Source organism: Gymnodraco acuticeps, unplaced genomic scaffold (assembly GCF_902827175.1).
Source record: "Gymnodraco acuticeps unplaced genomic scaffold, fGymAcu1.1, whole genome shotgun sequence".
NCBI lineage: Eukaryota > Metazoa > Chordata > Actinopteri > Perciformes > Bathydraconidae > Gymnodraco > Gymnodraco acuticeps.
This window is the reverse complement of record NW_022992177.1, coordinates 3,504,226-3,530,560: the sequence shown is the minus strand read 5'-3', so window position 1 is coordinate 3,530,560 and position 26,335 is coordinate 3,504,226. Positions and strand designations below refer to the sequence as shown.

Below are 26,335 nucleotides of genomic sequence, written 5' to 3'. Positions count from 1 at the left end.
TAGACTGTTTTTGATTGATTCATGACTCAGCTCCACACCTCCTTAATATATCCTTTTGTTGGTTTAAGACATACAAATCAAGTTTTTACACTGTCATGACTAATAAGTGGTTATTATGTGGGGAACACGAGGTGGTAAATGCAGAGAGAGGTAACGTGTGCTAACATGACCCCCACATAACAAACCACTAACGACTGCTTCCTGCCCGTAGGTTCAGGCAGTGTTTGGTCTGTGGAGAGAAATGAAATGTCAGCACTCACACAACATCTTTGTTGTCTTCCTGTAAATAATGTAACATAGGGTTTTCTTTATCTGTTTGTCAAACTGTGTGCATGTTTTTATCAGCTGATTGTGTTTGCTCTCTCTGCAGCACTGAGGGACTGAACACACCTGAAGGTCTCAGGTGAGGGTGTTGTCTGTTTCCTTAGCAACCAGGAGAAACACTGGCTACTCACTGAGTCAAAAACACACAACTTGTATTGTTTAGTTACTGTAGGTCACAGCAGATTGGCTGGATAAAACACAGAACACACGCAAACAAAAACAGACTTAAATGCCTTTGTTTGGTGTTTTTCCCCCACAGCTATCTGCTCTACTCGTGTTGCGTACACTTAAATGTTTGGGTTTCCTTTCCAGGGGTGGAGCTTGTAAGCACTTCACAGTTCACATGAACAAATAAGTACTTCCAAAACACAGATGAAGTGCACATAGTGAAACATGTCCTGTTTCTCTAAGGGTGTCTCCTTCCAGAGCATCACATGTGAAAGTCGTTTCACGCTAACCTGCTTTTCAGCTGTTAGCCTTATCCCATCTGGCTTAAGCATACATTAGTCACACAGGACGTTAACAAATTATCGAGTATAACAACTGGTAAATTGAACTTGGAACAGCAACAAGTGTCTGAAGTAAGATGTTAAGTAAAGGACACACGCTTCTCTGTTTGTGTTGAGTATGCAGATTTCTGCTCATGGATCTGGCTGTGCGTGTGGATGTGACACACAGATGACCTCAGGCAACCTGATAGTATTAAGGAACAAAGTGTTTCTTATAACAACTCTGTGTCCCTCATGGTCGGAGATAATGAATAATATCCATGGGTAATACAAGAGGTCAGACCGCCCTCTTGTGGTTTACGTTGGGAATGATCTTCTATAAAGACACCTGTGCCCGAAGATGTGCTTCAAATAGTCGGGGGTTTGAGGAACATTGTGTACCAGAAGCTGATATACTGCTCCTGGTGATCATAGAAGAGCATTTAAATGACTTAAAGCAGTCACATTCATTTTCACTAATAGATCTGGAAACACATGCTGATTATTTGAATGAACTGTTTAAAAAATGACTTTATAAGGCTTCATTTTCTAACATACATTTGTGCAAATAAGAGCACTGACTGCAAGGTGATTACCTTCTCTGCCAAGAATAGCCTGTTCTATGAGGACAGGTTGGATTTTCTTAAAATGTTACCTTCTGCCTGTGAACAACATGCTATTGCAATCTCCTGTCCTGTATAACACATTGCAAATGTGCATGTCAATAATGTCAGCAGTATAAAACACTACAAGCCTGCGTGACTCCCCTAATCAGAATAGGATAAGAAGTATGATCTTACTTTATTGCCTTTTGGGGACACCTTTATTGATCTCAGTATAACTGCATTACAGGACACTCCTTCCCAGACCTACTGAGCAACATCTTTACAATCATTCACATAATGAAACACATCATGACCATGTAGTGATACATTTCATGCCATGTGTTTGGTCTCTTTTCATCAATGCTTCTGCTCCATTCAGTGCTCAACCTTCTCTCTGAGACAAATAATCTCCTCCACTGACACATGCAAAGCTCCCAACAGATGATGAAGCTTATTTGTGTCTGCTTACTTGGAGAAATTACGCATTATCCATTCTCATAGGTAGACAACACAAAAACACATGGCTGTAGAGGAGTAAGAAGAACAATTATCCATTCATTGACAAGTCTCTCTGCCAAGTTTGAGACCAAACCAGGTAGGTTTGAACCTCATACATACACTGACAACAGCACAGCAGATGATTCCATACTGTGGATTAGTTAAATATGTATTTCTCTCTGGACTTAGACAGGCTTTGGCTGCAGTGTGCCACAATGTGTTTCTGTGAGCTTCCCTTTTAGTACAGGAGCATTTGTTTATCCTCATAAACCCTGCTGTCCTCCCACTGCCGGGTCATTGAACACTCATGCTGTGCTTCCAAACTGTGTGCAAATTGACAAAGTTATGTATTTAATTAAAATTCTATTGGATATGTAAACATTTATAAGTATATTACATTACATTGCATTTAGCTGACGCTTTTATCTAAAGCGACTTACAAAAAGTAAGATGTATATTGAATATGTTTACGTTTTAATTGTTCACCATGTGTAAATACTGTAGCTGAATTAAGAGATGGAATCAATGGATTTACTATTGTGCTGCTACATTAGATATGTGCTTCAACTAATCAGATATATATAGGCTATCCTTCTGCTGTTTAGTTTACATTTCAATATTTCCATGAGAAATGTTGGTGGGCCTACTGCTGTAATTTAGACAAGGTCGCTTGACAATCAAATTGAAACCTTCCCTTTGTTTCGCACTGAGAACAATTCCACTTAGTCTCCAGTAGAGGGTGTTGCTGGATATCGAATGTATCTGTCTTTGAATCTATTCATCTGTAGCTCAGATACTACAGACAAAGCCAAATCTGCATAATAATGTATACACCTTGCTCTATAATCTATCCAACATCGTGTAACAGATCAGGTAGCAGATATATCCTATTCTTAGCTTTAGAAGTCGGGGCACTTAAACATACCATTTCCTCTACAGCTAAATAATATAATGTTAAATTCACATCACATAGCAGGTTTTAGGTCTGAAAAAGATTCAATTACCAATAAAGCAATGCAATTCATTCGTAGTAATATTTTTATATTCCAAGCTCTGTAAATGAAAAGCCAGCTTTACATTTCCCCCTCAGTGTAGGTCAAAGGCAATGTGGCATTAAGCCTAAGTTGTTTTATCAATTGTATTTGTATAATGAAGAGATAAAGGGCAGCTCTACATTTGTGTCAAAACGACTTAACAGTATGTGGAACCAAGTGTAAAATATTGTCATCAAATGGGACGATTGATTACATCCAACATGCATCCATCTGCTATATTCTGATGGTAACAGACTGTCACAGCCATTTGACCTTGCACTGATTGTAAAGATCTTTCTGAAAGATTTTAATATCATGGAAGACAGTGTGCGGTTTTAAATAATAGGTGATATTATTCCTGGTGTGTTTCTCCCAGAGCAATGCTTTCTAGCACATTAAAATGACTATGTTCATTGTGCCTCTGAATCCCGCTCAGTGCATACCTTCCTGTGTGCACCCTGATGGGACCTGTCTTCCTTTCAGACACACTGAGCCTCATCTGGTGGGACAACCTTTGGCTCTCCGCCGGCTAACTTTAGCCTCACAGCTTGCATGGTCTCTCTAAGCCTGTTTTTGGGTTGTGGTGTGCCAAAGTAGATTTACCTTCAATAACCATTTATTAAATCTCTATCCATTAGACTCTGAGGCTTCATAAGAGCTGACTGCATTAAGCCTGATTATGGGATGCGGGGCAGAGGAAAAGGGTCTATGTGTCAAGTGTGTCATCGAGTGATTTATATCCCTGGCTGGGATCTCTGTCTTGTCAGTCGAGAGTGAGCTGCAGAGAGGAGAGAGATGCGATGAAACCTTAAAAGATATGAATTTCTGATCATTTTTTTAAAGTGTGAATCCAGAGTTTGCTGCCATGCCTTGGTTCTCTAGTGGTTCATGTCCTGGAGGGTTTCTGTCTGGTGCTGATGTGGACGTTGCAGCTGAACCCTGACCTGTTGCCAATCTCAAGGGATCGCTTTTTTAAGTCAATTTGACTTAAATTCTTGAAGTCTTCAACATGGACTCCAAGGCCACCTTTAAACGGGGCTCCCTCAAACGCACCACATCTGGCTCACAGAAGGTAAGATGAAGCACAATCAACAGGTGATTCTGCGTTACCTTAACACATCAGGGCTGTGTTTTAGTTTGTTTTAAAACAAATAGTGCTGTTATAATATTATGTTCCTCTTGAACTGTGTTTGTGGCAGTTTAGTTCAAGTTATTTATAAATAGAGGCTAACTGCACTCTATCTCATCTTATTTTTCTTATCTTTTGTTAATTTTTGTATTCAGGAACCTTAAAACCATTGTTGAAAATGTCTTGTGTTGCACAGCATGTGACATCCAGCCAGTATTACAAGCTGGTCACATTAAATCCTAACCAATCATTTTAGAGCGTCTCTGTCCTGCCTGATGACATGCGCCAGTCAGGACGGCTGGCTGCATATGGGTGTGCACATGTTCTGCACTACGAGCCCAGCAAACTGTTAAGTGGTGTTTGTAGCTGAGTGGGCTTCAGTGCTGCAGTTTAATCCTGCATAATGGCCCAGTATGGACCACCACAGCCATGATAGATTAAGGACTTTAATATCTTTCTAAAGTCTGCTTTCATGTGATTAACACACCCCTGTTAGCATGTCCTTGAAAGCAAGAAAGATGTCATTTTTGGGATTAGAGCATGACTGTGCTCAGTTTGTGTTGCTATTGTTGATGCACTTAAGCAACGAGGTCAAAGAAAAACAAACTCTTTCTTATTTAAATGGTTTTATTTTTATTTATAGATAACCCTTTCCATAATCATTCATTTATATCACAATGTTCCAGTTATGTCTTTCTGAGGAATATTGTTCACCATGTGCTTATTCAGCCCCACTCGTGATCCATATATCAAGAGTATCTGACACTCACATCACTTGAAGAATTTAGCATAATGGGTTTCTATAAAATACAGCAGGCATTATTTAATGAGATTAATAGTCTTTGTATAATCCATAGCCTTTATATATGAGGGTTTTACTAGGGAAGCAATCAGCGATGTCAATGGCTCCCAGCTGCACTTTTTATGAGATCCGATGTGTTGCTAAATATAAACACAGTCCAGGCTACTGAGAGATAACATTGCCCTTTTTTCTGATTGTTCATCATGTTGTTATGACAGTCTTTAATCAGGGATTTATCTTCCCTATTCAAACGATATGCGTACAATTCATCATTTACAGGATTTATGTTTCATCCGCGATATAGTGCATCAGAAACAGAGAAAAGACCATTTCTCTTTGGATCTGGGAGGATGGCACATGATTAGAAATGAATGTAAACGTCACGCTTGTCCTCAAACAGAGAGCCCATTCAGTTAAATGTGATCACATGATATTATCTTGTTGCCATGGCATAGATGAACTTATATCTTTCCATCTACCATTATCACTGTTCTAGAGCAGACTGCCTCTCCTGACCTTTTACCTCTTTTATCAGGAATTAGTAGCCTAAGGTCCAATATTTTAGAATTGCCTAAAATCATCTGTAGCCCTAAGGGTGTGAATATTTAAAGACATGATGTTTCTTGCACGGATTAATGAAATGTTCTCCATCAATAAAAGGCACCACATTGAATTAAATTGTGAATAACTAAATCTACCATTTCTATTGAGGGTTTGCAAGATCATATGACCGTGTGTCGTGTGATGTAAGCGTCAGGCTCAGGTCAGGTGAGGACCAACAATCCACAGAAAGCTTTAAGGCTCAGGGTCGGGGGCCGGACTACAACAGGCCCCTATGTGTGAAGGTTTAAAGCTTTGGAAACGTTAAAGTTGAACAAGTTAGTTCTTTAAATGCTGCAGCATTATGTACTAAAGTTACATTGTTTTTTGTTACTTAAATACAAACTTAACACCCCATAAAATTAAACGTCGTTATGTGTTACATAGTTCCTTTGGCATTTTTTAAATACACTTCACTTTGTTTTGCTTGTTAAATAATCCTGTTGTAGTTGTTTAGTTGCTGTTTAGTTTTCACAACTTAAACTCACATCATTGCATTTAATTTATTATTATAATTAATTAATTAATATTAATTTAAAACAATTGCACTGCAATCATTTGAATACTTTTTGAATATATAATGTTATTTATATAATATTATAATATACAATTTGCTTTCCACTGTAGGATTATATCTTGGTTAATGGTATATTAAAGTGTATTCTAAATTATTCCTTTATATTTTATCTATCTATCCAGCAATCTATCTATCTATCTATCTATCTATCTATCTATCTATATCAAAAATGTGAAATATTTGCTACATATTGGCCATCATTTGAGACACTATATCTATCTGACAGAATCACACAAACACTCCACATACTATCTGTAAAATTCGTTTTGAACTGGTAGTATTTGTTTATTTTAAACATGACATGGGATCCAAGGCAAACATAAAAACTGTTTCAACTTTAAAACTATTTGTGGCTAACCTGTCATAACTTAAAAATAAAAATGTTTAGAGCTGATTTCACTTGCAAGATCCTTCTCTTAAAATACAAAAAATATTACATTTGTTCATACTTTTTTCTGACTTTATTCTGATTCCCTGATTTTATTTGCTCTCCTTTTCTGTCAGACTTTCCTCTGGGGGAAACCAGCAGCTTTAAAACATGTCTTGTGACTCCCACCACTCTTGGGGATAATCAGTGACATGTTGCACTCATGTGATTGCTAACTGGATTTTCAACCCAAGGAGGAACAATGAGTGCATTTACAAACAGTGCCGTCTGAAAACAGTTAGCTTCACAGTTAATGCAAATGTGCCTATCCGGATCCTATAACTCGAGTGTGTCGCTTGGTCCAAATGTCTTTCCCCTCCAGTGAAAATATGTAAAAGGCAGCTTGTTATTCGCTCCACGTGGGATGGACCATGAGTCTGATTTGTTTTAGACAGTAAAGGAGTCTACATGGGCTACCTTCCTGTCACACAGCATCAAGCTCTAACCACAACGCCATTCAAAACCAAAGCAGAGCAATTAGTTGCTTTTATCTCGAACCCTGGTGGCATTCCACCAGGACCCCCAAATCCTTTCTGATCCATTTCACTTGTGCTGATGAGGCTTTTGTTGTGTGAAGTCCCTCGTCACTACAATGTTCTGGACAAATCCCACATACAAGTTTTAAATCCACCGACTATGAACAATGATGTGCTCAGAATTCACTGAAATTGACTAGGTGAGATGTCTTTGCCTACAGTTATCATTATACTTTTTCCTATGGCTACTGGGAGCTGAACCGGCCGTGCAATTGTAGCAGCACTAGAACACATTTGCTCTGATGTGGTTGCTCACTAAGCTGTGGGTCAGGAGACCAGGACCATGTGATTCCAGTACAAAAATGCATGAATATATGGCATACATCTTAACTGAGACAAATACTTTGTCCAATGCTTTGTGAAACTGGTATAAGTGCTCATTTCTTAAATCAGGATGGAGACATATTTAGATAAACCAGAGCAATATACTTTGTTTGTAGGAAATTTGAGGAAAAATGGGTCATACATATATTTTACATATTTTCTGTGACCTCATTAGCAACCTAGTCAGTATTATTTCCATTTCCACACAATCATCTTTTGTTTTGGACGACTATTTCTTCAGAACATTCAGCATTTTGGAATGAATGTTGTTTATTGTTCCGATGCTTGTCTTAAGTCTTGTTAATTGGCTTGGTGTGACACAATCTGATCCCTCAGTATCTAATTCTTCTAGGTTTTTGTTACTAAATGCTCACAGGCAGCTCTTAACGAGGCAGCTGGTTGCTGACTGGATTTGGGTTTTAATTGCTGTGGTTAATGAGTTTAAGTAAGCTGAAATAACTGGGACATGCTCACCAAACCCTTGTGGAAATGCGCTTTGTTTTCTCAGGCTATAATTAACAGCGGCCCACGTGCAATTTTTACCGGAGCAGAACCAAAAGGGCCAAATTAGTGGGATGTTGAGCTTTTCTCTCCGTCTTTCTGATCCATCAAGCACCAACCTCTCTTGTCTTTTTCACTCTGATATACAGTGAGGCTCAAACTGCTCACTTCAGCCATACAAGGAGAGCTTATTAAACCATTTCACATGAGGGAGGTTTTAAATGGATGTCTACAACTTTGTGCTTGTTAACTCCATCTCAGCTTCTAACTCACCTAATGCCTTCCCCTAGTTATTAAAGTGCTCCCAGGAAACCGTTAATGACTTCAATAGTTTTAACTAAATTACTCCATTAAATCCAGCATGAACAAAAAATGTGATTCATTTTAAATGTATCTAAATAGATCATATTTGACTTTTTCCTACCCAAACAGAAGTCTATTGATTATAGAGAATTACAGATGTTTCATAAATGCAAATACACTATAAAAAGAACAAAATGAAAAAAAGCAAGAGAATTTTGAATAGCTGGTCTCCTGCATTTTCCTTTCATCCACAGAAACATGGTGGATGGAAATAGAGATTAACTGCAATTAGCATTGACTGACCTTGCCCCCAACTGGAGACCAGTCATGTCTTACACATGGCGCCTTCCAAAAGAATGCCTGCATCCAATTCTCCCAATTATGCAAATTAGGTTGAAATCAAAGTAGTTGGAGGGGGTGAAAATGTTTCAAATGAAGAATTGGGGAACCTCTAAACGAGGCTGCAGTGTTTTAGGGTTAGCAAATCTGCTCCGTCTTCACACACAAGCTAAGATCTTCCACACTGTGAAGTGAACACAAAGAAAGGAGTTTCAACAAATTGGGAGATTAGGGGCCGGTTATCAAAGTAGATTTATTGTGCCTTGTTCAAGCGAAGGATGAAAATACCCTGTGGGCATGTAGAAGGGGTCATGGGACTCCCAAAAGGATTACCTTGAAATGGAGTCATGAGACTTGGGCGAACAAAGAGCCTGCTCACATGCTCATCATATTAGCTGGCCCTCATAAAGTGAAGAAGTTTCATGTCCTTTGGGATTCAGTGGAGCACTTCACTGGGAGAGCAGCAGCAGCAGACCTCCTCTCTGCTCTCTGGGTTTTACCTCCAGCAGCACTACTGATAGGACCCTGCACCTCGGACTCTGTGTAAGTGTATCTACATTCTGCAGCTCTTTTAAAACTTAAATTGCTTTTTTTCATTTTTCTTTTTCTTGTGGATGTGAATTCAGATGTGGTGATTTAGAGTTTAAGTTCATTCTTAATGACGCATGATAGCAGTGAGATGGAAAAACTGCTAAAACAAGACAGACAGCAACATCCACTCTCTGACTTGTACTTTTATAAATACATCCAAGGCGTTGGAATTATTTTTGCAAAAGACGACAAAGGTAAAGTGTTATAATAATAATAAGTACACTATTCTAATTTTCATCGAGACTGTGTACATTGCACTAGAAAACATTACAAGGGAGCAGAACGTTTTTTTAATATATATTTATGTGTGAAGCAAAGGGGGAAACGGATAAAAACATTTAAAAACAGTAGCAATGCTGTTCTGTTCCAGTTCTTATCAATAATAGCACACAGTATCCGGTATATTTAAATGCCATGCATTTGTATGAGGATTTTACTATTTACCTTCCAAGTTTTTTTTTGGAAAGATGTCCTTCCAATGTTTCAGTTTTAATTGGGCCTCCACCGTCAACAATGGCCCTCAGAGGAACTCAGCTTTGAACTCGGGTTATTTTTGCACAGCGCTGAAACATCAGACAGCAATCAGAGCAGGATATGACAAAGTGCGTGGGCATAGTATTTCAGTGCGTTGCTTATCGCTGGCTGCATATCAAGCTTGGGCAGACAATGTGTCGGTCAACATGAACTGTGCCCTAATAATCAAAGTTTCAAAAAGTGTTGTTCCTGTTGATTCCAGTGGACATGCAATATAAACTGTATTTCGAAGTGAACATTCTTACTTCAATTTATATTTTCTGCAATTTCACTTGGTCTGTTTTACAGGGTGCTTATACTCTTCATCTCTTAGCTGGGATTACAACTAAAAGGATTTTGATCGTGAATTTTAAATTGTTAATCTGCCTGCATGATCTCCTTGTGACTTTGGTATGACACCATGTGAACTAACATTTTTATTTTATTTCTTCTCTTTTTTCTTTGTAGGCCGCAAGAGCTTGGATTGAGAGGACCTTTTGTAAAAGAGAATGTGTTCACAAATTTCCCACCAAGGACCCAAACAGGTAATTTTCTCTCTTTAAATTGTCCTTTAAATATTTAGTTGAAACTTGGTCTTAGGTTTAAAAAGCAGCTCATTATCAAATGATAGCAAAATATGCTACAATATATTTTACTGCTTGAGAGATCTTACTACAAACATTTTCCATTTTAGTCAAATGTATTTCAAATGTGAATGCCATACAAGGCTTTAAAATGTTTTCTTTTCATATTAAATACAATGAAGAGACACTTGTTGATACAATTTGTACTAATCTTTATCGTGTTATAAAAGCTACAAATTCACCATGAGTAACATTTAAGAGTTTGAAATAATTAATCTTCTTATCTGTTAGTTTGCTGAATCATGCCACCAGGTTTTTGGGCATTTATCAGGATGATTAAAACTGAATTTTCCGAGTGCGTTGTTGGATGTGTTAATTACCCAGGGCCCCAAGAGCAGCCAGGCAGTGCAGGCCTTTGTTCACTGAGGCATTGATTTCCCAGAAATAGTCACATTCATAAAAGAGCCTGCGATGTGTTTTGAGGAAATAAATGCCCTTCATAAGTAGACTAAACAACACTTGGCAAAGGCTACTAATTACAGTTCAACACTGCTCAAGAATTTATAATTTATATTTATATTTCACCAGGAAATCAGGGCCTCACATTAAACAGACTAACATGTTCTCTAAATGATGCTTGCTTTGTGATCTATTCAGATGTGCCTGTGGTCAGCTGACAACGCAGCACGTGGCCATCCCCGCTGGGGCCAACTCGCTGGAGGAAGCAAACCAGCTGGTGCAGATTGAAGCCCAGAAGGATAAATGGAACGTGGTAAAACACACCCGGACTTACCCGACGGACTCCTTTGGCACAGTGGAATTCCAGGGTGGAGGATTCATCAACAAAGCCATGGTGAGTCTCAGCAACTGAAAACTTACTGCAAAGTGAATGTGTGTTTTTTATGGAAATAAGTCACAAAACAGTTTTTTTCTTTCATAGTATATCCGAGTTTCCTATGACACCAAGCCGGACAACATCCTGCATTTGATGGTGAAGGACTGGCAGTTGGAGCTGCCAACTTTGCTCATCTCCGTGCACGGAGGTCTGCAAAACTTCGACCTCTCGCCCAAACTCAAGCAAGTGTTTGGCAAAGGCCTGATAAAAGCCGCCGTCACCACCGGGGCTTGGATCATCACGGGGGGAGTCAACACTGGTAAGACACTGACACTTCAAGTTAATGCTTTTAACTTTCACTTAATAAAATAACAATTTGTGACATTAGAAGATTACCTTTGCCCTAAATTGTCATTGCACAATACCTATTCTGCAATTTGCTAGTGGAGATTTGATCAACCCATTGTCATTGGTTTAATTACTGTAATTAGAGCTTTTGTTGGTGTAATTCATCACAAAGGACCATCCGTGAGAATCTGGTGTGAATTTGGCATGTAGTTATTACCCAACCACAGTGTGTCCCATGGAAAACTCATGATTTATTTGGCTCTTTTTACCTTAGGGGTGATGCGTCATGTTGGAGACGCCTTAAAGGACCATTCCTCCAAGTCACGTGGGAAGGTGTGTGCTATAGGAATAGCTCCATGGGGGATCCTGGAAAACAAGGAGGATCTCATTGGGAAAGATGTAAGAACACCAACTGCATTTAGTTTCCATTCTTACTAATATTTCTTCCTCTTAAAACTAATTTCTTGTCCTTTTTCCAGGTGACCAAACCCTATCAGACGATGGCGAACCCACTGAGTAAGCTGGCTGTGCTCAACAACAGCCACTCCCACTTCATCTTGACTGACAACGGCACCTGTGGGAAGTATGGCTCTGAGGTCAAACTTCGCCGGCTGCTGGAGAAGCACATCTCCTTGCAGAAGATCAACACACGTAAGTGTAATGTCAATAAACATCGTCCATGGTGTGCAAGGTGTGTTTTGTTGGACATGTGGATGAAGAGCTCCTCTGTGGCCCGTGGGCTTCCCTTTGTCATCCTATGCCTGGAGCTCGGTTAAGGCAGGGACAGCAAAGGGATGCTCAAATGTCACCAAAGACTTCACTCCTACCCTCCTCTGGTTTTGTCTGTTTTCACATCACATCAACGTGTTCTGCTTTGTCCTCAATGTCATGTCATAAGGTGGCTCTAAATGGTAAAAGGATACATAGGCTGAGTATTTTTAACTGTGTGTTGCAGGTTTGGGTCAGGGGGTTCCTCTGGTGTGTATGATAGTGGAGGGAGGTCCCAACGTGATCTCCATCGCTTTGGAGAGTCTGAGAGACGAGCCTCCTGTCCCCGTGGTGGTGTGTGACGGCAGCGGACGAGCTTCTGACATCATCTCCTTCGCACACAAGTATTCAGAGGAAGGAGGGTGAGATTTTAGATGATTTCTTCTTCGATGTACTCTAGGATATTATTCCTCTGGTAAAAAAAAGCTGAAATGTCCTCTTTGAATCTCATCTTCCAGCATGATTAATGATGATGCCAGAGAGCAACTTTTGGTAACTATTCAGAAGACTTTCAACTATAGCAAAAGCCAATCACAGCAGATCCTGCTCATGGTTACGGAGTGCATGAAGAAAAGGGAGCTGGTGAGTAGAAAGATGAAATAAAAATATAAGCTGTATTATCTTTAAGCTATTCTATAAGTATACTGTATATGAAAATCTGTGTCGATCAATAAACATTCCTGAGTTGTGAAACATCTGGTCTCCATCGTCCTTCATCCATTCCACTCATCTGTGTATTTCCCATTAACATATTGAATAAACATAATCTCCAAAACGTGCTTGTCATTTCTCCTTGTGATCATGTGTGGTATGTTCATGTAATCTGGGGCATTCGCAGCTTCACTGTGGGACATCATCAGTCCTCCTGTATAAGCACACAGCTGTAAAGTGTTGGTGGGGGAATCTGCAGTGATGAATCTGCAGTGTTTCCTATAATGTAAACAATGTAGTATACAGCTCGAATATGAAGCAAACACTCTAGTGAAAGTCTTCACATATATCAGATTTATACTTGAGTGTTTCCAAAGTGTTTGCTGGACACTTTGCACATAAATAGTTTGCATAGTCAGCACGTTTGCATCTGCAGATTCAGTAAGTGTTGTGATTAGTAGTTTGTAATACCCAGCGCATAATCTCCACACTCCATACATTTGGGTGGGTAAGATCAGCTCACACTACCACCTGCTTAGCAGAGGCTCTTACTTCATCAAATCACAGTAAGCATGCAGCACACAGATGGAAAAGAGGATCCATCTCCCTAATCCTCAGCCTGGTTCCTCTCTCTCTCCACTCCCCAGGCTTTTTTCAGTCCCCAGAGTGCTATCACTTCACCAGCGACTCTTCATCCTCCATCCTCAATGTATTAGACTGCGTAATGCGCCAACACACTCAGATAATCAACTTAAACTGCTTTTTCAAAGATCATACTGCTGAGGGCATTTAGTTTCCACTGATACGTGACCCAGACAACCACATTGTTTGAGCTCTTTACACGCATCCGAGAGGCCACACTATGTTGCCTGCTCTTCATCTAAAGTGCCATGACTTACCTACAGGTGAAACAGTGTCACAGTCTAGTCCCCAAATAATCCTTTTTATCCTAAGTGCATCCAATGTGAACAGCTGGGTCAGATATATCAAAACTCTGATTCAGAGGGCTGACATTTGCAGTGATGTAACTCGAGGATGCAACATTTTCACCAAAACAAGAATAGAATCCCCATTTGCAAAAAGCCCACAATGCACCCTGCAACTGTTTGAGACAGGAAGCACGAGTTTCCAGAGTTACTGATGCTCATTATCAACACATCCCGAGACCAGCCCTGAAATCTCTGGCGGTGTGCCTCGTATTCATGCAAACGTAATCCTATTTACCAGATGCACATGTGACAGGCCCGTCAGCGTAATTTCATTTGATATAGTCGAGTCTATCACAAGGAAAGCACTATCACGCTGTCTGACAAGTAAAATTAGCTTTTTGTGCTCTAAGGGTCAGCCTGCAGTGAGAATCCCACCGAAAGAATCTCCTATCAGTTTATCACAACATGTTTATGAGACTGGGAATGCAAATGAAATTGTCAATTTATTCATGGATTCTGTTTGTCTTCAATTTATTCATCCATTACATATGGCTTCACGTGGCTTTTCCTTCCTTTCTTATATGTAGATCACAGTTTTTCGGATGGGTTCTGAGGGACAACAAGATATTGAAATGGCCATTCTTACAGCCTTGTTAAAAGGTACTATCTGGCTGCATCACTTGTTCACACACTATCAAATCCCATAAATATTTAACTTACAATGAACTAAATCCTTACTATTCTCTCTCTACCTTTCTTTCTTTTACGTCAGGCACCAATGCTGCAGCAGCTGATCAGCTGGGCTTGGCTCTGGCCTGGAACAGAGTTGATATTGCTCGCAATCACATTTTTGTTTATGGACACAATTTGCCAGTAAGTGTTGCTCACATCTCAAAAGTGAAAATTATTCACTCAAATAAGTTACTGCAATAACAAAGTTGGCAAGAATGATTTTAGTACAGAAGGAAATCATTTGGTTTTGAAGGAGTTGCTCAAAGTACCCCTCCACTCAAAAATAAGTTTGAATTATGGTTACTTGACTTAATGGGGAAAAACCCTTATCAGGTATACATTCTTGTTCAAAGAAGAGTATTTTAAATGTCTTCAAAAATGTCTGGAGGGGATCTTGAAATAACAGTCTGTCCTCGACCTAGCAGAACAGAAATATCTATTTTGGATTGTGTTGTGCATCAATTCAAGTAATACTAATAGCATAAAAGAGAAATATTTATGCTAAACTTGACTAACTTACCTTACTTCCTGCTTGGTAAGCCTGCCGGTGCAATGGCCAGTGCTACCTCTTTAGCCTCCACCCAGGACAAGCAGAGGAGTCCTGCCAGAGCCCCTAAAAGCAAAGCCCGGGGAAAGAAGGGAAAGGGGAAGGGAAAATCAAAGCCTGAACTTCCAGAGGAAACAGATCCAAGGAAGTTGGAGATCATTCGCTGGGTAAGAGAGGGGTTTATGGAACAAATTGACATCAGTATATGAGGATAATATAAAGGTTGTGATGTGTAGGCTAAATAATAAGTCATATGTATTACTTTCCCTCAGGTGAACTCTCTGGAGCAGTCTATGATGGATGCTCTGGTGCTCGACAGAGTGGACTTTGTCAAACTGCTCATTGAAAACGGGGTCAATATTCACCACTTTGTCACAATTCCCAGACTGGAGGAGTTATACAACACGGTGGGCCGGAAACACTGCAGCAAATAAAAATTAGACAAAGTCAGAATCAAAAATACAGACCTTACAAATGCATGAAGGTCGACACTAATCACAAACAATCTTCTCTTCTCTCAGAAACTTGGCCCTATTAATTCACTCAATGGTGTGGTTAGGGACATCAAAAAGGTAAAATGATCACTCCCGTTAAATCTTCACTTGCATAATTAACACTTATTTAGGGTTATATATCATTTTGATACACTCCCTAGATTATATATTACTCTGGTGATTTTGCAGGGAAACCTTCCTCCAGATTATCAGATCACTTTGATCGATATTGGTCTGGTGTTGGAGTGCTTTATGGGCGGAGCTTACAGGAGCAATTACACAAGGAAGGCCTTCCGCAACCTCTACAATAATTTATATGGACTTAAAAGGGTACGCATGAGTTGAAGAAAATAATTGATGATGGCACGTTTACCATATACAGTAACATTTTGGTATTTATGATCATGGTTTGTTCTCTTTTTGCAGCCAAAGGCTCTAAAGCTTCTAGGAATGGAGGTGCGGTACCCTTTCCACAAACAAAATACTGTCAAGTAGCAGAAACAATACAGCCCACACAGCAAAAATAATCTATCACATTGTGTTTTTTTGTTAGGATGATGAACCAAGGGGAAAGGGAAAGAAAAGGGGAAAAAAGAAGAAAGAGGAAGAGGTAGAAATTGATGTCGATGACCCAGAGGTGTGTCGATTCAAGTTCCCCTTTCATGAGCTGATGCTATGGGCGGTGCTGATGAAGCGTCAGAAGATGGCGCTGTTTCTGTGGCAGCGTGGAGAAGAAGCTATGGCCAAAGCCCTGGTGGCCTGTAAACTGTATAAAGCCATGGCCCATGAGTGCTCTGAGAGTGAACTAGTGGATGACATCTCCCAAGACCTGGAAAACAACTCCAAGTCAGTACATCTCTTAACTAAACATCACCTCTAGTGTCACAAGCTGTTTACTATAAAGAAAACCACATGGGTGCATATTACTTTAGATTTATAGATATTGATCAACAATTAGGATATTCTGGTGTTAAATTGTTGTTAATTGTAGCACCTTTACGCTGGGGTTCCTGTTCTCTACCCTGAAGAGTATAGGCTCATATTATAATAGTGTATGTGTCATGTAATTATTGTTATTAATTTCCACTTTTTATTTTATTTTGACAAGTGCAATTTATAAATTAATATTATTGTTCTTTCTCTCTCATAGAGAATTTGGCCAGCTGGCTTACGAGCTGTTGGACCAGTCCTACAAGCATGATGAACAGGTGGCCATGAAACTCTTAACATATGAGCTGGTTAACTGGAGTAACTCCACCTGTCTAAAGTTGGCTGTGGCTGCTAAGCAACGTGATTTCATTGCCCACACCTGCTGCCAGATGTTGCTCACCGACATGTGGATGGGATGCCTGAGGATGGGCAAAAACCCTGGCCTTAAGGTGGGCATCACACATAGAACAACAAAAAGAACAACATTTTTAATAATTGTAGTCATTCACTGTATCTAAACAATAAACTCACTGTGTCTTACAAAAACTGTGATCATTTTCTCAACTAGGTTATTCTGGGAATCGTCTTTCCTCCGCTGATTCTACTGTTGGACTTCCGTCTTGCAGAAGATGCATCCTATAATGCACCTGGCCAAGAACAGGGAAAAGACAAGGATGACGATGCAAAATCCAGCAAGGTTCCCACTGACCTTGTCTCAATTGTTAATTTAAAAAAACATATTGTTTATATACCTATTATTTGTTAAGAGTGAACAATCATAACAGAAGGTTTGCTGTTGTTTGTAGGACGGTAATGATGCAACTTCCCGAAAGGGGGATGAAGAAGAGGGCGCCACTCATGTCCGTAAAATCCCAATAGCAACTAGGATCTTTGAGTTTTATAATGCGCCATTCACCAAATTCTGGTTCAACACTGTAAGTTTCCTTTTTGCAAACAGTAAACTATATTATTCATTTTTTTTGTATAGTGACTTAAGTGCACTTACATGTTGGTATTTCTTCTTCTAAAAGATTTGCTATTTGGGCTATTTGATGTTGTACAACTACATAATCCTGGTGAAAATGGAGCGATGGCCATCCTTACAAGAGTGGACTGTCGTCGCATACATCGTCACACTTGGCTCTGAAAAGATCAGACAGGTATACTGTCCATAAAACATGATATTTAAACTGTTCAAGTCATTACATGTAAGAGATAGTTTGTGGTATCTACATGACCTTTAAACCTCAATGTCTAGATTCTGATGTCAGAGCCGGGGAAGCTGAAACAGAAGATAAGTGTGTGGATGGAGGAGTACTGGAACATCACAGACCTGGCTGCCATTTGCACCTTCCTTTTCGCACTAATGCTACGGCTGCAGAATGAACCTTACCTGGGCTACGGCAGAGTCATCTACTGCATAGACATCATCTTCTGGTACATCCGTGTACTGGACATCTTTGGAGTCAATAAATACCTGGGACCCTATGTGATGATGATAGGGAAGATGGTAACTAGAACAACTATCCTTGTTAATATCACATGACATCAGTATTAGAGTTTAGGGAAGTTAACACAGAGTTTGAATGGTTGTGTGTTTCTTGTCTTCCAGATGATAGATATGTTGTACTTTGTGGTGATCATGCTGGTGGTGCTTATGAGCTTTGGAGTGGCTCGGCAGGCCATCCTTCACCCTGATGAGGAGCCGACATGGCGCCTGGCCAGAAACATCTTCTACATGCCCTACTGGATGATATACGGAGAGGTTTTTGCGGACTCGATAGACCGTAAGACTAGAATTCATAGTAAGGTTCTGTTTCCTGATTCTGGGCAGATGATCATTGTTACATTTACTTTTATGTCTTAAGTTATGTTATGTTTAGTGACAATGTACTACACCGTAAACCCTCGATACTTTGTCTCCCTCTGCTGGCATGTTTATTAAAAGAAATGTAATACATAGTACTCTGCATTGAGGAAGTGCAGGATAGGTATTATTATCCATCTCCTCAAGCATGATCATCTGCCTTCAAGTTTTGTCAGCGAGAAGGCAATAACTAGCAGAAAATAATAAATTGGCAGGGTTATTAATTACAAAAACAGTAGTTTTCTAAATAAGTAATAAGTTAAGTAAATAAGTTTAAATATTTTTTTTAAACGGCCATATAAAAAGTACACCAATTATCTTAGTGTTTGATAAGTAGCATGTTGTTTTTTGATAATACTTGTCCTCTCTTTCATGGTTTTAAACTTGACCTTTAATTATGATAACAATGTTAACGCTTTCTCCATGTTTGTTTCCTAGTCTATGCTATGGAAATCAACCGTGAGTACTCTATAAGCCAAAAGTACAATTATAATCCATAAACTAAATATATCAGAATACATTGTATGACTGTAACGTATTTTTCCCTGCAGCTCCATGTGGTGACCATTTATATGACGAGGATGGGAAGAAACTACCGCCATGTATCCCTGGTGCCTGGCTCACCCCTGCCCTCATGGCCTGTTATCTTCTGGTGGCAAACATTCTTCTGGTCAACTTGCTTATTGCAGTTTTCAAGTATGTATATGCCCCAATGTCTAACTGCTCTATTAGCTTAAATCTACTTTCACAGTGTGTACTCACTGCATTTGGTTTTCTGTTCCACAGCAACACTTTCTGCGAAATCAAGTCAATTTCCAACCAGGTGTGGAAGTTTCAGAGATATCAGCTGATCATGACGTTCCACGACCGCCCCATCATGCCGCCACCTCTCATCATCTTCAGCCACCTCTACATCCTCTTCAACAGGCTGTTTCGGCGGTGTGTTAAGAAGAAACAAGAGGGAGAGCTGGATGAAAAGGACCGCGGACTCAGTAAGTAACCACTAATGATATTAAAAAACTATAGTGGTATAACTATTTAATATAGTCTCATTCTGGCTCAAAAAAATCCTATTGTAGCTCATAGGCATACACTTGGAGAACAGTATTGGTCCGAATAGACCACACTGACTTACATCATGTAATCATTTTCTTCCAGAGCTTAGGCTGAATCCAGAGGAGCTCAAATTTCTGTACGAGTTTGAAGAACAGTGTGTGGAGGAATATTTCCGTGAGAAAGAGGACGAGCAGCAGTCCTCAACTGACGAACGTATCAAGGTTACTTCAGAAAGGTAAACACACTTCTCAAGTGAAGCTTTGATATTTTTGAACATGTTGAATACAGTTTATACTGACATGGTTTCGTTTCTCTGGTATTTTTGTTAGAGTTGAAAATATGTCTATGCGTCTAGAGGAGGTAAACGAGAGGGAGAACAACATGAAGGCCTCCCTGCAGACAGTGGATCTGCGCTTGGCACAGCTAGAGGAGATCCACGGACGAATGGCAGTCGCACTGGAAAAGCTTGCAGGGGTAGACAGACTGGAACTGACCAGAACCTACTCACGAAACTCCTCTGTGTGTGACCCCTCCTCCCTCCTTCGCCAGGGCAGTATTAACAGCGCTGATGGTTACAGTCTTTACCGCTTCCACATGGACATGGAAGACTTTGCAGCAAAGCAGAAGACAGATGAGACAACTAAAAGTGGTGTAGAGAGAGAAAAGAGTCTCCGGCAAGCCTCCGGTAGATGTTCTCCAAACAAAAATGAAGGTGGTCAGACCATAGAGGTTGCTGGTTTGGAGAGATCGGGTGTGGAAATTCTCATATCTCCTTGTAAACAAAAGCCTATTTCTGCAGCATCAAGTCATGAGATCTTATCCAATATAAGACAAGGCAAAACAGTGCTAGATAGCCTTATGCCTTCTTCCCCGCCAACAAGGACTAGGTCTTTGCGATACCATCCAGTTGATGACCAAGCCACCCCTCCTTTAACAAAGAGAAGGTCTATGAGCACCATCATTATCAGCCCACCTGATGAACCCGTAGAAGCAGAGGAACCCACAAAGAAGCCCGAACTGCCGCCAAGGACATCCTCTTCACCAAAGAGGACAACATCTTTAAGATACTATCCAGTCGAAGACCAAGCCACCTCTCCTGTAACAAAGATGAGGTCTATGAGCACCATCATCATCAGCCCGCCTGATGAACCCGTAGAAGCAGAGGAACCCATGAAGAAGCCCGAGCTGCCGCCAAGGACATCCTCTTCACCAAAGAGGACAACATCTTTAAGATACTATCCAGTCGAAGACCAAGCCACCTCTCCTATAACAAAGATGAGGTCTATGAGCACCATCATCATCAGCCCGCCTGATGAACCCGTAGAAGCAGAGGAACCCACAAAGAAGCCCGAACTGCCGCCAAGGACATCCTCTTCACCAAAGAGGACAACATCTTTAAGATACTATCCAGTCGAAGACCAAGCCACCTCTCCTGTAACAAAGAGGTCTATGAGCACCATCATCAGCCCGCCTGATGAACCTGTGGAAGCAGAGGAAACCATGAAGATGCCCGAACTGCCGCCAAGAATATCCTCTTCACCAAAGAGGACAAAATCTTTGAGATATATCCCTTCTGAAATCCAAAACCAGACTTCCCCTACCACAAATAAGAGACCCATGAGCAGCATCGTCTACAACCCAGCGGATGCAAGTGTTGAAACTGCAGACTACAGATCAGTAGTGGAGCAGGTCTCTCAAACACCAAATCGGTGGCCAGAAAACTTGGAGTACCAGGTGCACCCTAGCGCAGTTGGCCACATGCCTAAAGTTTCAACAGTGAGAACTATCGCCCAGCAGTTTAACAGTGGCACTGCACCTACAGAGCCTAAAAAAGAGGAAATTCAGACGGATCTTGTTCCTTTAGAAAGTGAGGGAGCTCTTCCAGCAGCAGAACAAACGACAGACCAAACTAAGATGAAGGCCAAGAGAATCCTCTCAGACACGACCGAGTATCTGACTGTAGCTGATGCAAAGAATTTGCCTTCTCACAGGTCACAGAGCTTTAATCTGAACAAGAGAGAAAAGGTGGTGAACAAGGAACCAAGAGCCTCCAGCAGCGAGAGAGACATCTTACAAGTCTGCACGGTGGTGGGGGGAGAGGAGGGCGGGATGATGGAGGCAGAGAAAAAAGAAGATGATGCACAGGAAAATAATTAATAGCCACAAAAAAAGGAGAAATGAAATACAGAATAGGGAATACAAATAAGGAACTGATGCTACCATTGAGCAAGGAAACATAGCATGCCCTTAACCGAAGAGCATTTCTGACTAAGTTATAGATTTCACAGAAAATAAAATGAAAGTAAAGAAAAAGTTAACAAATTCTGTTTGTTGACAGTGCAGAGTAGTGAAAATCAACAAAGCCCTTTTAAAGATCCACTTACTTTACTAACTTCCATTGGTGTAATGTACAATAGCTTACAACCCTTTACATTACAGTTTTAACCAGTCATTGTGTTTCCATATTTGATGTCTACACTTCCAGGTGAAAATAAATCAAGTTAGTTGTGCTGACATTATGACCCAATGTGAACATCAAAAACATGTATTTCCTAAGTACGATTGACACTTTAAATATGGTCTGTAAACATTTTATGTCCAGATACTGTAAAATGTGCTTAATAATGATCCACTCAGGGGAATCACTATAGCTTTCATGCAAATACTGACAGTGGCATAACATCATGTAGGTACATCTTCCAAGAAACAAACACCCTTTCAGTTTCATTTTGACACAAAAAACCTGTATACATAAAGGTTTCCTTAAAGACAGACGGTTACATATATAAACAATTCTGTCTTTTCTATCACAATACTGTGACTCCTTCAAAGGCGCATATGAAGAAATATAAATGTTGTCAGTGCAACAGGAGAATATAGGCAGGTTTGAATACATACATTTACACAGACAAATACAATCAATGCTTAGACTCATGTCTATCTGAAAGCATCATCATAGTAAATATGACAATAGGTAGTATGTATAAAACAATGCTACAAGTTAAGAAAGATTCAGATTTTTTTCTTTTTTACTCCCATTTATAAAGACAACTATGCAGAATTGTATTCTATTTAATAAAATCTATTCAATGACATCCAACAGAAGTAATATAAAAGCCAACATAGTCTCTGCCTCCTGTGAGCAGACACTGCATGGCCAGCTACTAACCAATGCTGATTATCACGAACAAGTCCTTTGCATGAGCGGATAAACAGTTTCAGGCCTCATTCCGGGTTGATCCTCATCTGGTCAGGAGCAGATCAGGATGGGATCTCAACATCATGAACCTGTGAGCTTCAGCTGGAAGTAAGGCTCTCTGCATATTACCAATGATGCCGCTGCTGCAAGGACGCCCGGGAGGCAGGAGCCCTCCAAAAACAGGAAAGTCACGCAAGAGCCAAGAACACCAGAGCCAGATCCTAGAGGAGTGAACACTTGAACAATTTTATCCTCTTTGACTTTTTCTCTGTGATCTTGACAGGCTTTCCAGATCCTCCGGCATTGTTGTCAGTCTAGCAAGGAGAGATATGAAAGCGGAGAAATAAAGTAAGGCTTCACATTAAGTGTAGCACCGATCAAAGGCATATGTTTATTTATGGCATTTATATTAATTTAAATCAAGCAAAACAACAATTTTACGAGTAACTCGAATAGTAATGTGATTTAACTGATGTTTAACATGTGATTTTCTTTAATAAAGGGCTAATGCTTTATGATAAATCTGCATTTTGTTTGAATGATTTCTATTCTTTGCATATTTTTAGGAGAATATAGACTCTAAACAAAATCAATTAAATATGTTTTGCCCCCAAATAATTGCCTCTTGTAGCCTAGGAGGCAACATACAGGGCTAAAATAATTGCTACTGCTTGCAAAGCTTAATGCTTATATCAAATCTTTAAAAGTAAGGGAAACATGTCCCTCCCATCCCCAGTAGACTTTACACCCTTTGCATCTATTATAAGAATCTCTTAATCACTTACTGTCTTTGAGCTCAGGTTATGTAATATGTCTCTTCCCATGCTATAAAAAGCCTAGAATGACAAAAACAAAAAAACAGGTAAATGTACACATTTCTTTTTATTTGCGTTATGTTGTGCTTTCAGGGTTAAAACATGTTTCTTACCTCTTCTACATTCAGGCCAGACTTTGCACTGGTTTCCAAGAACTTAACTCCATAATCAATAGCAAGCTAAGAGAGACAAACACACTTAGGGTCACTCAAGAAAGCCCATAGTTTTAACTTGCTCAAGATTGCTTGTTAGTAACAAGAGAAACTTACCTTTTCTCCTCTGTCTTTGGACACCTGTCTCCTGTCAGTCATGTCACATTTGTTGCCCAGGACCATCTTTTCCACATCAGACGAGGCATGCTGGAAGAAGTTAAAACAGTAATTTTGCAAAGTCTTATATATGTCACTCTTGGAACACATTGTTAATATCATCAAGTTATTTCTACCAAATATAAAATCATGTTATGCTATTTGTTTTCAAATCTATACAAGTTTTGATTCAGAGCTCACCTCTTCAATATTTCTAATCCAGTTTTTTATGTTTTCAAAGGACTTCTCATTGCTGATGTCATAGACCAGCATAATGCCCTGTGAAGAAAAACAGTCCTCCTCACAAACAATTTCATAGATCTTGTGATATGCAAGATAAACCAATAGGAAGGAAGTGCAGGATAAGGAGCAGACTTACCATTGCTCCTCTGTAGTAAGCTGTTGTGATGGTGCGAAACCTCTCCTGTCCTGCAGTGTCCCTACAAAACATTAAGTTGTGCAAGTTGGTGTCACACTTGGATTTGGAAAAAACATATTTAAATTACACTTACCAAATTTGAAGCTTGACTCTTTTTCCGTCCAGCTCGATTGTTCTGATTTTGAAGTCTATTCCTGCATTTGAATAAACAAACAAAGACAGAGTGGTATTTGCTGATGCTTACTGCATTGAATAGTTAGATGTCATCAAAAAACATGTTGCTAAGATGCACCAAAAACCAGGAAGTTCTGCAATAAGCAGCTGCCCTTTCTGACCTTTAGTAACTTTTCTATTGACTGGTTATCCTATGTCAGCAAAGGATGACATCATTCAAAATCACAGCAATACTAGCTGCTGCAGTATACTGAGTGTAAAGCCTTATGGATTTAACAATAGTCTATTATAACGATTATGAATGGCACCAAAAAGGACTCACAATTCAATACGGTTCCCAATGGTCAAACATCATGACTTAACTATTGATATCATTCTAACCTCGCTGGCAGTGGTTCCTATGATCCATCAAGGACATGAGATCATTCAAATGTGTTTCTCAGTCCCATTGTCCTGCTCTTATGCAGTTACTTCCCCTTTAAACATTATTGGTCTGTATAATATAAGGAAATAGGTTTTAATACGACTCTATATTGATCAAAGCCTTGTATTCTGTCAGTATGGGCAATAACTAAGTCAGATGTATCTTGAGGGGCGTTTTCAGCGGGGTACTCACCTATTGTAGATATGAAGGTGGTATTGAAGGAGTCCTCGCTGAACCTGAACAGCAGACATGTCTTGCCGACTCCGCTGTCTCCAATGAGCAAGAGTTTGAAGAGATAATCGTACGTTTTCGCCATTTAAACACACGATACACTGCAACGTTTGGTAATATTAGGCCGTATGAGTCGGGATCCCCGTTTGGAAATCCTCAGCTGTCTCAGGCACGCACTGGCAGCAGCAGACCGGTGCCGACAAGTGTGACGTCACGTTCTACTTTGCATTGTGGTCTATGTAGTTTGCAAGAATAATGTGTGAGCCATGACTAAATGTAGTCTTCTTTTTTCTAAACAATCGCTATGCTTTTTAAATGGATAAAATACAAACATAAACAACACTTAATGGATTCACTTGTTTAATGTTAATGTTGTTTTAATGTTACGGTTGTAAAAGGAATTTAAATTGGCCCATAGGACCTCTAATCAGAGACAGGAACATGGTATCCTTGTACCATTTGCATCTTAACATTACAATACAATACAAAACAATTGCTTTTGGCCCGTTGCTCAGCATTACGTTTAATTTAGTCCCTACAAGGATAGGCGCCATTTGCACTGTGTAAAAGACACAAAGCTTCCAAAGACAAGTGGGACTGGTCAGACTAAGTGAAATAAAAATATTTTAGCAACTGAAAGATATTGTTGAAGACAATGCACTTGTTGAAACTTTCAGAGCAATTGAATAAATGTTGTTGTATCCACAGAATACAAGGCTACCAAACAAACCATGTGAAACACACACACAGAAATTAATCAATATAAATGTAAGTGAAAATAAATGTAGAAATAAATTGAAGATATATAATAATGTGTGTTCTGTATTATTCTCAATTTTTTTATTTCCATATTTATTTGTTCTTGTATTTTTCTATTCCTGTATTTATTCAATTCCCCCCCCCCTGTATTTATTTCCACATTTATTCCTGTTTATTTCCACATTCATTTATTTCTCTTTTTTCACATTTATTTATTCTTGTATTTTTTGTATGCCTGTATTTATTCCTGTATTTATGTATTTCTTATATGTCATGATCTGTCCTCCATACCAGTGTGCTTGTTGTGTGCGTAAAGGTACAATTTCACTAAAAAATCACATCACAGCAAGACCTATAGTTGGCATTCATTGATTCAAAAACACATTGGTGGTCCAGAGGTCTATGCATTGAGTTTCCTTCAGGTGTTCCAGGTTCGACTCCCAGGGGAGGGACATCGTTTGTCTTCCTTTTGAAGTGAAATGTATCAATCTGGAGACAGTTAAATGAAACAGATGTAGCTGTCTCAATGTAATCTTAAACATATCATTTGTACAGAGCAATTGGTGATTACCAGCCAAAGAAGCAGCACCAACTAATACTACTAGCCTACTACTACTACTACGTTTGGCTGTAAACCATAAACTGTATAAAGCTGTAAACCCACGACCAGAGCAGCGAGCAACCTTCACCCTTTTTCAGGGATAACTTTAGGGG

The 26,335-nt window shown here is 39.7% G+C and overlaps 2 protein-coding genes across 2 annotated transcripts; one reads left to right on the top strand and one right to left on the bottom strand.

The window, feature by feature from the left end:
* Nucleotides 1–3,958: 3,958 nt before the first annotated feature.
* LOC117538995 (transient receptor potential cation channel subfamily M member 1) lies at nucleotides 3,959–21,569 on the top strand. Its single transcript, XM_034205010.1, has 29 exons — nucleotides 3,959–4,021; nucleotides 5,632–5,648; nucleotides 8,898–9,030; nucleotides 10,060–10,136; nucleotides 10,833–11,028; nucleotides 11,116–11,329; nucleotides 11,633–11,757; nucleotides 11,838–12,009; nucleotides 12,314–12,488; nucleotides 12,585–12,708; nucleotides 14,294–14,366; nucleotides 14,479–14,579; nucleotides 14,979–15,152; nucleotides 15,258–15,392; nucleotides 15,507–15,557; nucleotides 15,669–15,809; nucleotides 15,906–15,935; nucleotides 16,033–16,325; nucleotides 16,630–16,858; nucleotides 16,978–17,106; nucleotides 17,216–17,344; nucleotides 17,441–17,569; nucleotides 17,668–17,919; nucleotides 18,022–18,196; nucleotides 18,715–18,735; nucleotides 18,828–18,972; nucleotides 19,063–19,268; nucleotides 19,435–19,567; nucleotides 19,662–21,569. Exons 1-29 carry the CDS (start codon nucleotides 3,959–3,961, stop codon nucleotides 21,487–21,489), a joined length of 5,670 nt encoding a protein of 1,889 aa, XP_034060901.1. The 3' UTR covers nucleotides 21,490–21,569.
* A 332-nt stretch (nucleotides 21,570–21,901) lies between these two features.
* On the bottom strand, nucleotides 21,902–25,083 carry LOC117538970 (ras-related protein Rab-8B). Its single transcript, XM_034204984.1, has 8 exons — nucleotides 24,824–25,083; nucleotides 24,167–24,227; nucleotides 24,034–24,094; nucleotides 23,856–23,933; nucleotides 23,616–23,705; nucleotides 23,460–23,525; nucleotides 23,317–23,367; nucleotides 21,902–22,845 (listed from the first exon to the last, which is right to left on the bottom strand). The coding sequence occupies exons 1-8, from the start codon at nucleotides 24,945–24,947 to the stop codon at nucleotides 22,753–22,755; spliced, it is 624 nt and encodes a 207-aa protein (XP_034060875.1). The 5' UTR covers nucleotides 24,948–25,083; the 3' UTR covers nucleotides 21,902–22,752.
* Nucleotides 25,084–26,335: the final 1,252 nt, after the last annotated feature.

Bases quoted from the DNA above. Each gene is read 5' to 3' on its own strand.
- LOC117538970 (XM_034204984.1), bottom strand. From the start codon at position 24,947: ATGGCGAAAACGTACGATTATCTCTTCAAACTCTTGCTCATTGGAGAC. The intron at 23,526-23,615 runs GTAAGTTTCTCT...TGTCTCTCTTAG, and splicing joins CCAAAGACAGAGGAGAAAAG to CTTGCTATTGATTATGGAGT. The intron at 22,846-23,316 runs GTAAGTGATTAA...TCTCCTTGCTAG, and splicing joins ATAACCTGAGCTCAAAGACA to ACTGACAACAATGCCGGAGG.
- LOC117538995 (XM_034205010.1), top strand. From the start codon at position 3,959: ATGGACTCCAAGGCCACCTTTAAACGGGGCTCCCTCAAACGCACCACA. The intron at 11,758-11,837 runs GTAAGAACACCA...TCCTTTTTCCAG, and splicing joins AGGATCTCATTGGGAAAGAT to GTGACCAAACCCTATCAGAC. The intron at 17,570-17,667 runs GTATACTGTCCA...CTCAATGTCTAG, and splicing joins GCTCTGAAAAGATCAGACAG to ATTCTGATGTCAGAGCCGGG.